The sequence below is a fragment of the Echinops telfairi genome, unplaced genomic scaffold (genome assembly GCF_000313985.2).
Source record: "Echinops telfairi isolate 266 unplaced genomic scaffold, ASM31398v2 ScPeMD7_7417;HRSCAF=8455, whole genome shotgun sequence".
Taxonomy (NCBI): domain Eukaryota; kingdom Metazoa; phylum Chordata; class Mammalia; order Afrosoricida; family Tenrecidae; genus Echinops; species Echinops telfairi.
The window spans coordinates 5,621,911-5,632,246 of record NW_022111317.1 but is presented as its reverse complement, the minus strand read 5'-3'; the positions used below and the strand labels follow the sequence as shown (position 1 = coordinate 5,632,246).

General features: G+C 53.7%; 1 protein-coding gene across 1 annotated transcript in view; it reads left to right on the top strand.

Moving 5' to 3' along the window:
* Positions 1-10,301, top strand: part of VPS51 (VPS51 subunit of GARP complex) — a 17,450-nt gene extending 7,149 nt beyond the window's left edge. Inside the window, exons 2-10 of the mRNA XM_030887572.2 lie at positions 5,122-5,188; positions 6,426-6,608; positions 6,699-6,918; positions 7,010-7,727; positions 8,063-8,278; positions 8,374-8,592; positions 8,898-9,019; positions 9,112-9,199; positions 9,979-10,301. Coding sequence (XP_030743432.2) covers positions 5,122-5,188; positions 6,426-6,608; positions 6,699-6,918; positions 7,010-7,727; positions 8,063-8,278; positions 8,374-8,592; positions 8,898-9,019; positions 9,112-9,199; positions 9,979-10,239 — 2,094 coding nt within the window. The 3' untranslated portion in view covers positions 10,240-10,301. The remainder of the gene's footprint in view (positions 1-5,121; positions 5,189-6,425; positions 6,609-6,698; positions 6,919-7,009; positions 7,728-8,062; positions 8,279-8,373; positions 8,593-8,897; positions 9,020-9,111; positions 9,200-9,978) is intronic.
* Positions 10,302-10,336: the final 35 nt, after the last annotated feature.

The following is a 10,336-nucleotide window of genomic DNA, read 5'->3' as shown; positions in this document are numbered from 1 at the left end:
AAAAAAGAAAGAAAACACACACAAGGATTTTGGATCCACTCTCCTTAACAATGAAGGAGCTGGCAGATGTTTTAAGGTCGATGTTCACCACAATTTTTTTTAAAGCGAAATTAGTTAAAAAAAAATGAAATTAGGCCACAAGTCTCTATACATTCAAAATACTAATTGAAATCACATAAATTATGTTCTCTAAGCACAATGAAATAAAATTAGAAACATTAACCACTTTAAGAAAATCACAAGTATGTGGCGATTAAGCAACACACTCCCACATAACCAGTGGATCTAAGAGGAAATCACGAGGGAAATTAGAAATAATTTCAGAGGATTGAAAATGAAAACAACCAGCCAGAAATTATAGATGCAACCAAATCAGTGCTCACAAGGAAACACCGCCCTTAAGAAGGTTGATCCAAAAAAATAATAAAGGTGGACCAATTCAACAATGGAAAGTGAACTATGAGTTACTAACAGCTCAAGTTCGTAAATAAACTCCAATAACCAATCAAGTCCTTATAATGATTTCCCAAGGGTTTCAGACATCTCATTTCTAATTCTACATGTTGTAAGGATTTAAGAAAATTTTAAGTGACCATATTTTGGCATATAATGTACCTATGCAAGTACTGTACCTGCCTGTGATGCGCATAGCTTACAAACGTACGAGGGGAGTGAGGTTCCTTAAAAATATATGTATAAGCTGTGTGTTATTTGTGTAAATGTGCTAATGTTTTCACAAAATAATACTTCCTTTTAGAATTGTTTTCCATCCTTTTCTGCAATCTAACAAAAAAGGAGTAAATAACAGACTTAAAAAAAAAGAAAAAGAAAGATTACCCAGAGCCCTGGTGGAGCACTGGGTTATGCATTATGCATTCGGTTGTTAACCGTAAGGTCAGCAGTTCGAAACTACCAGGTGCTCTGCAGGAGGCAGATGAGGTTTTCTACTCTGCCCTATCTGGTCTCTGAGTCAAGATCAATTTGATAGCAAGGAGTAATTTTTTTTTTAAGAAAGAGATCTAAAGACAGTATATTAGTCTTCCATCTTGAAAGAGCAGACTAGACCCAGAGCAACGAACGGAAACAGATTCCAGCAAAACAGCACTAGAAAAAAAGCACAGACAAGTCAGCAAAACCCAGCAAGCCCGCCGTCAGACTCAGTACGGAATAGAAGACTTGAATCTCCACTGTGAGGAATGAAAGAAGACCCTGTTAATCTGCCTTATAGAAATAAGGGCTACAAGAGAATATTACGAAAGGTCAGATTGAGAAAGAAGTGAACTGTAAATAATAAGATCTTTTATGAGATCCTTTTTCTCATATGTAGAGAACTCTAAAGGATTTGCCCCCCCCAAAAAAAGCGATTAGAACCAATAAACAAGTTCAGCAGCCCAATTAAATAATAAATTGAACTGTATAGACAAAATTATAATTTATAAATTATCAAGGGTTCATGAGGGAGGGGGGAGCAGGAAGGGATGGGGGAGATGAGCTGATATCAAGGGCTCAAGTAGAAAGCAAATGTTTTGAGAATGACAGTGGCAGCAAATGTACAAATGTGCTTGACACAATATATGTATGTGTGTATTGTGATAAGAATTGTATGAGCCCCCAATAAAATTATTTTAAAGTAAATAAATTGAACTGTACCATAATTAAAAACTTGTAATTCAAAAGACACTATCAAGAAAACTGAAAAGGCAAGCCTTGGGATATTTGGAAATTATATATTTGGTAACCTAATACCAAGATTATGAAGAAAAATTTTTTTTTAAATCATTTTATTGGGGGCTCATACAACTCATCACAATCCATACATACATCACTTGTGTAAAGCACATAAATGTACATTCGTTGCCCTCATCATTCTCAAAACATTTGCACTCCACTTAAGCTCCTGGCATCAGCTCCTCATTTTTCCCCCTCCCTCTCAAAGAAAATTCTTAAAATTTGGCACAAAGGTAAGCAACCGTATTAAAAATGATTTGGACATTTCTCCAAAGAAGACACATTACTACTAAGCACATCAAGAATGCTCAGCATCGTTTGTCACTGTTGCTAATTGCCATCGAGTCTGTTCCCACCAGACCAAGCCTATGCACAACACAAGGACACGCTGCCCCGTCCTGAGCGCTCCTGACACCTGTCCCTGTGCTGGGTCCACTGTTGCAGCCACTGTGTCCATCCACCCCTTGAGAGCTTTCCCCGTTGTGGTTGCCCCTCTGCCGGACATGATGTCCCTCTCCAGGGACTGGTCTTTCTTAACAACATGTCCAAAGTGTGTAAGATGAAATCTTGCCATCTAAGGAGCACTCTGGCCTTACTTCTTCCAAGACAGACGGGTTTGCCCTTTTAGCAGTCCGTGGTACTTTGAGCTTTCTTCTCCAGCACCACCCTTCCAATGCATCAGTGTTCAGGCTTCATGGTGCCACGTCCATAGGCCACTTAAGAAACCCCCCCAAAAAGCAAAACCTCACTGCCACTGAGTGGATGCTGACTCATAGCCACCCTGCAGAACTGGGTAGGACTGCCCTGTGAGCTTCAGAGACTGGCTGTTTCTGGGACTAGAAAGACCCATCTTTCTCTTGAGGAGTGGCTGGTGGTTTCGAACTGCTGACCTTGCGGATTGCAGCCCATTGGATAACCACTACGCTGTCACCAGTGCTCCTATGGGTATGTAAATTGAGGCAATAACATAGCACTAGGGTGATGCCTTAGTTACCTACTGCTGCTGTAGTAATTACCACAATGATTAACTTTACCAAATAAATGTGCTTTCTCACAGGTGAGAGGCTAGCAGCCTCAATACAGGGTGCCAGTCTAGGGAGGGCTTCTCTGTCAGCTCTTAAGGAGCATCCTCGACTCTGTGACCTTCTGCTCTGGGTGTTCTTCACACGTGGCTTGGAATCTCTTCTCCTGGGTGTAGGAGGTTCCCAGCACAGGGAACCCCAGGTCAAAGGGAGGCACTGTGCTCCCAGCTCTTCTTTCTTGGTGGTTGTGAGTCCTCTGTGCTTGACCCTGTTCTCCTTTTATGTCCTGTAAGAGAAAAAGTGAGCCTCAAACACAAGTGTAACTTGACTGGGGGTGGGACCGGAGGCACACTCTCTTGCAACCTGTGACCCAAATTCCAGCCCCCCTAATCCTGCCTCACAACATAGAGGATAATTACATCATGTTACAGAGTGGAAGTCAACCACATGATACTGGGGATCATTGCCTGTTTAAATTGGCACAGTTTGGGGGACAACTCATGACTGATAGCAATAGAAAAAAATATTTTAAAGAAAATAATTGAGTGCTGGCGCAGATGTGGAGAATTCGGAATGCTCTTGCACTTCTGGGGGGAATACAGAGTGTGCACCCCCATGGAAAACAGCCTGGCAGTTCCGCAGAAACTTAAGCATAGAGTTGCTATTTGAGCCAGCGATTCCACGTGCAAAAAAAGCTGTAAGTTTCATCATGTTGTCAGGTGCCAGCAAGTCGATATTGACTCCTCGGGGGCTCCGTGTAAGAGCACACCTGTCCCTGAGTCTGTAATCATCACGTGTGCCAATTGCCAGGTCGCTTCTGTGGAGCTTCTGGGCGGGCTTGAACCACCAGCCTTTGGGTTAGTAGCCAACCCTTAACCTTTGCACCACCCAGACTCCATTAGGTCGTTAGGTTTCCTTAGCACCATTGGTCATAATGGCCCCAAGTGGCTGTTGTATATTCGTACAAGAGAAGGCTCTTCAGTCCAAAGGAATGTGAAGGGCGGATAAATGCCTAAGCACAGATAAGCCTTGCAGACAGGATGCTCAGTGAAAGAAGCCAGACAGACACCAAGGACGCGTTCTGTGAACGTTGCGTGCACAGAGCAGCAAAGGGAGACGGATGGTTGCCACAGGACTCGGGGAAGGGAGGGAGCGGGGCTGAGAGTCGCGAGTGACTGACCATAGGAGTGGGACGGCTCATGACTGCTGCGGAAGAAGGAGTGGTGTTGGTTGCACAACTTTGAGGGTTTTCCCAAGCCCACCTAAGCGCACCCTTGACGAAGGCGGGGTTTGGTTTGGGGTTGGGGGTGGAGGTGGGCTTTCCATTTCAGCTGGGGGAAAAAACAAAACGAGAAAACTGTCTGGAGCTAGATTCGGCCACCCTTGCCTCTCAGGAACATTCTGGCCCTGCTTCTTCCAAGACAGATCAGTTTGTCCTTTAAGCTGGGCTTCCCCTAGCCTCCCAGTCTACCCTCCGCTCGCAGGAGCAACTCTGAAATCCGTTCATTTCTTCTCAGTGTTTTTTTCAAATCATTGTGCTTCATTGTACGACCAAGCCGTCTTTAACAGTGAGCCCGCCCGTGATTTCCCAAAGGGAACACAGCGAGACGATCAGCACCCAGATCAACAGCAGCACAACCAGCAAGCCTCCGTCCAGAGAGCCCCTGTAGCGGGCGGTGAAATGAAGACACGGACATGGGAAATGTGGGTTAACTCCTGCGAAGGGCTGACACCTTGGGCTGGGTGTGCACTGATGACCGCCCTGCGTGGTCTTTTATCTTCTCTGCTAACTGGGGCATAGGTTAGTAAGCCCGCATGCACTTTCTCAAGTCAACAAGGAACGAGGGGCAGACTAAGCACTGGGGTCCCATAACAAGCTGTCTTTTCCAGAGACTCAAGGGAAGGAGCACTGCCCTCGGACAGGCCCTGCCCCCACAGCTGCCTCCAAGCCCTTTGCAGCCCAGGTGCCCAGACCTTCCCTAAAGTGCCAGGATATCCCGTCTCCATGGAAACACTGCCTTCGTCCTCTGTTAACTCCTTCGGGGCCAACAACCCCCACCCCCACCCCACCTAAGCGTGCCAGCGGCTGACTTCTAAGGCCATAGTCCAGAAGGACAGAGTCTACCCCCTGCTGTGGAAGTCTCAAAGGATGTCAGTGTCCGTCTTTTTCCCATGATGCAGCTTCAGTTTCTCGTGTCATGGTGCTGGAAAGGCCAGGTAGTAGGGGCTCGGACTCAGATTGAGTATCTTCGTTTGGCCTTGACCCCTTGGAAAGCAGAGGCAGGATGTCTTCTGAAGTGAGCCTCATAAGTGTCATGCGCTCACACGTCTTCCAAAAAAGGGCCTGCACCCCTGCTGTGGCTTTTGACAGGCCTGCGAGGAGCTTGTGTCGCAGGTGGAAAGGCTTGTCAGCAAGCAAGCGTTCCTGGGAGAGCCCGGTGCCCCTGAGCGGCCAGGCCTGCTCAGATCCCCAGAGAGATGATCCCTCGTCCTTCCAGGCTCTGGGGCCTCTGTTTGTCTTTGCTTGGTTTTTACTCCCTTTGTCACTCATTCTCCAGTGAAATTCCAGTGACTCCAGCCAAAGTTCTGGCACCCGAACCTAATACCTGTTCATCCCACGCAAATGCTTCATGAGGAGTCATCTCCCTGGCCAACGAACGGGCTGTCTCACACCCTGTGTTGTTGCAATAGAGAGTTCTAGTCTGCTTTAAAAATATTTTTTTGTAATTAAAAGATCATTTTATTGGGTGCTCTTAAAACTCATAACAATCCATATATCAATTGTATCAAGCATATTTGTACATATGTTGCCATTATTTTCTAGACATTTACTTTGTATTGAGCCCTTATTATCAGTTCCTGTACCCCCCGTGTCCCGCCCCCCCCCCCTTTTTTTTTTGAGAAGACCATCCTGCTTGGTAAAGTGGAGCCAGCCCAAAAGAGCAATTCGACGAGATGGGTGGACACCGTGGCTGCACGAGTGGGCTCCAGCACGGGGACAGTTGTGAGGGCGGCGCAGGACCGGGCAGTGTGTCATGCTGTTGTGCACAAGTCACTCTGGGTCAGAACGACTTGATGGCCCCTGATGACAACAGGAAGAGTCGCACTGTGTGCTGTGGCTGAGTGTGTGTTTCATGTCGCTGTTGTGGGTTTCACTGAGCACCCACTTGCATTCGTTTCTCTGATGGCTTCTGAGTGTGGGGGCTTACAAGCACAAACTTTGAACCCCTAATATTATGTGAACACATCAGCCAGCCCTCTGTCCGTCGGCCGAGTGTGTGTATGTTGTCGTGAGCTCTGAGGCACCACCAGCTCTCTCTCCGATGGTTTCCCACTTGTCTCAAGAGTGTTCATTAAGCCACCTGCCCTCCCCCCGTGTTTGAATGCCACCTGTCCGATGTGAAAGGTCTCCTTTCTGGAGAACTGACACAGCTGTGAGGTGAGGCCTGTTCAGGAGCAAGGCATGCCTTCCTGCTTCCTCAGCCATTGAGCATCTTCCTTAGAAACCTAGGTGAAATGCCCGCAGGGAAATACTCAACTTGCGCCAATTGTCTTGCTAGGCAACCCCCAGAAGCAACTTTGTGCCCATTGGTGAAGGCCGGTGGGTGAGTGGGCGGGATTGACCCTGAAGCACATCGCAAGCCGAGTGCTGCTCCTGCACCCTGCCCCTCCCAGCCCCGGGGCCTCATCTACTGGCCCTTGCCCATCCAGACACCATCCGGAAGATGAAAAACGATTTCCGAAAAATGGAGGATGAGATGGACCGGCTGGCGAATAACATGGCGGTGATCACGGACTTCAGCGCGCGCATCAGTGCCACCTTACAGGACCGCCATGAGCGCATCACCAAGCTGGCAGGTGGGCCCCGGCCCTTGCCCACAACCCCACTCCACCTTGGCCTTGTTCTTAAGCTAACGCCACCACCATCCCTCCCCTCCCCCGCCCCAGGGGTCCACGCGCTGCTCCGGAAGCTGCAGTTCCTCTTCGAGCTGCCCTCGCGCCTCACCAAGTGCGTGGAGCTGGGCGCCTATGGGCAGGCGGTGCGCTACCAGGGCCGCGCGCGGGCCGTGCTGCAGCAGTACCAGCACCTGCCCTCCTTCCGCGCCATCCAGGACGACTGCCAGGTCATCACGGCGCGCCTGGCACAGCAGCTCCGGCAGCGTTTCAGGTGGGCGCCCGCGGCCCCCTCCACTCCAGCATGCCTGCCACCAGCCCCCGGGTGCCCGGCCTCGGACCCTCACTGCCGTCTCCGGCCGCAGGGAGGGGGGCTCGGGCGCCCCGGAGCAGGCGGAGAGCGTGGAGCTGCTGCTGGCGCTGGGCGAGCCGGCCGAGGAGCTGTGCGAGGAGTTCCTGGCGCACGCGCGCGGAAGGCTGGAGGCCGAGCTGCGGGACCTGGAGGCCGACCTGGGGCCCTCCCCACCCGCACCGGACATCCTCGAATTCACCGACCGCGGAGGCAGCGGCTTCGTGGGCGGCCTCTGCCACGTGGCCGCGACCTACCAAGAGCTGTTCGCAGCGCAGGGCACTGCGGGGGCTGAGAAGCTGGCTGCCTTTGCCCGCGAGCTGGGCGGCCGCTACTTTACGCTGGTGGAGCGGCGGCTGGCGCAGGAGCAGGGCGGCAGTGACAACTCCCTGCTGGTGCGGGCGCTGGACCGCTTCCACCGGCGCCTGCGCGCTCCCGGGGCCTTGCTGGCTGCTGCCGGGCTGGCTGAGGCAGCCACGGAAATCGTGGAGCGGGTGGCCCGCGAGCGCCTGGGCCACCACTTGCAGGGCCTGCGGTCCGCCTTCCTGAGCTGCCTGACCGATGTGCGCCAGGTGCTGGCTGCACCACGCCTGGCCGGGAAGGAAGGGCCTGGCTTGGCTGAGCTGCTGGCCAACGTAGCCAGCGCCATCTTGAGCCACATCAAGGCCTCGCTGGCCGCTGTGCACCTCTTCACGGCAAAGGAAGTGTCCTTCTCCAACAAGCCCTACTTCCGGGTACGCCTGCTCCTGGGCCCCCAACACACCTGCTGGGGGGCTCGGAACAGGCGCCCGGAACCCTGGCGCTGTGGCTTCTGGCTGTCCTGGGGGAGGCTGACCCAGGGAGTGGCTGGCCCAGAGGGGGTCTGGTCTGCACCCCTGTGAAGCAGACTCCTGGGTGCCGCTCTGTCCCTTCTTTGCCCTCGCCCACGAAGGGGCACTGTCCAGGGTCCTGGAGTTCAGGGTGAAGCTGCTGGTGTTGAGGGGCTGGCTTGCCTAGGGCTGAGACCTGGGGTCGGCAGCAGTTCCTTCTTGGAAGAAGGAAACGTCAGTAGGGGCCCCTTCCTCCGCAGGGCGAATTCTGCAGCCAGGGCGTCCGGGAGGGCCTCATCGTGGGCTTCATCCGCTCCATGTGCCAGACGGCCCAGAGCTTCTGTGACAGCCCGGGGGAGAAGGGCAGCGCCACACCTCCGGCGCTGCTCCTACTGCTGTCCCGTCTCTGCCTGGACTACGAGACGGCCACCATCTCCTATATCCTCACCCTGGCCGATGAACAGTTTCTGGTGCAGGTATCTGCCTGCTCCAAGAGCCCCGCCTATGCCCACCTCCCGTTTCCAGCCCAAGGCTCTTGCCCCATAGCCTCTCTGCTCTTCCCCCGGCTCAGGACCAGTCTCCGGTGACAGCCGTGAGCACGCTGTGTGCCGAGGCCCGGGAGACGGCACGGCGGCTGCTGACCCACTACGTGAAGGTGCAGGGCCTGGTTATATCGCAGATGCTGCGCAAGAGTGTGGAGACGCGCGACTGGCTCAGCACCTTGGAGCCACGCAACGTGCGTGCTGTCATGAAGCGGGTGGTGGAAGATACCACAGCCATCGACGTTCAGGTGCGGCCTGGGCAGCTGCCGCCTGGCGTGGACAGTGCCATCTTCTATAGCTTTATCCTCGCACCCTGCCCAAGTGAAACAGAGGCCCCGAAGCCGCAGTGTCCCACCTTGCTTTAACCCCCCATTGTTTCTGTAGCGGCAGGATGCCAAGTAGGTACAAGGCCCAGTGCCAGCCATGTGAATCTTATACCAAAGACATAGGTGACTTGGACCTGCTGCCCAAAGCCCAGGGCTCCTGGGGGGCACCTCCCCTCCCCCTCCCCTCCAGCTTCTGGCATCCCCGAAGTGATGACTGTCACCAACAGGTGGGGCTTTTGTACGAGGAGGGTGTTCGGAAGGCCCAGAGCAGTGATTCTAGCAAGAGGACTTTCTCCGTCTACAGCAGCTCTCGGCAGCAGGGCCGCTATGCACCCAGCTATACGCCCAGGTCTGGCCTTGTGTGGAGGCGCCCTTGAGGCGAGATGGAGAGGTGGGAATGAGGGGGCGGGGCAGGCGGTAATCCGGGCATCTCCCCTCTAGTGCCCCGATGGACACCAATCTCCTGAGTAACATCCAGAAACTGTTTTCGGAACGCATCGATGTGTTCAGCCCAGTGGAGTTCAACAAGGTCCGGTCCGAGACCCTGCCCCCTGAGCATGCAGAAGTCCTGGGGCCCTGGCCTTGTGGTGGAGCTTCCCCAGAGACCCGCCCCCTCCCCTACCTGACCCCTTCCGCCCCAAGGCTCCTTTTCCAGACCTTGGCTTTCTCCCAGCCTGGGGGGGGCAGGGAGGTCTTGACCCAGTGTGCTTAGCCTCTTTGGCCCTGCCCATGGCCCTTGGACTGGTCGGGACTATCATGAGGGCAGTGGGTTTGGATGGGCCCCTGATGGCACTCCTGCTGATACTTCAGCAGGCAGGACATGCTGGTGCTGAGCCCATCCGCCAGCCCCGCGGAATGGGAGAAGGGTAGATTGCAGCCTTGGCGATCCTTTGGGGCAGTTCCCTATGTCACAACCGACTGACCCAATGGGACGTGGACCAACCAACCCTGTACCTGAGGGTCCTTATGAGCTGGCACTGACTCAGCAGTAGTGGGGGGCCCACAGTAATCCAGGGACCTCCTTGGCAATGCCTAGTCATACCCTGGCCCCTGCCGCAACTCGAAGGCACTTGCCACAACCCTAATCTCAGGGACCTGGTATTCCTCTGCCGCTAAATCAGCACTGTCCCCAAGTCAGGACTGCCATCTAGCTCTCCCTGGGGTGCTGGGATCCACTCCATCTTATTCGCTCCCTTTAAAATGACGGTGCTTCCCCGCTGTTCCCTGGCCCCTGCCCAGCACCTGGCTGCCACTCCCCCAGCGGAGGCTGAGCAGTGGCCCGTGTTCCCACTCCCACCCCCGCTGCAGGTCTCGGTGCTCACTGGCATCATCAAGATCAGTCTGAAGACGCTGCTGGAGTGCGTGCGGCTGCGCACCTTTGGGCGCTTCGGGCTGCAGCAGGTGCAGGTGGACTGCCACTTCCTGCAGCTCTACCTGTGGCGCTTCGTGGCCGACGAAGAGCTCGTGCACCTGCTGCTGGACGAAGTGGTGGCCTCGGCTGCCCTGCGCTGCCCGGACCCAGTGCCCATGGAGCCCAGCGTCGTCGAGGTCATCTGCGAGCGTGGCTAAGCCGCCCCTCCCTCCTACTCTCCCCCTGGCCTCCCGCCAATAAAGACTGCCTTGTTCCCTTTGGTCTGCTTTGCTCCTGCTCAAATGCCGCCCCCGG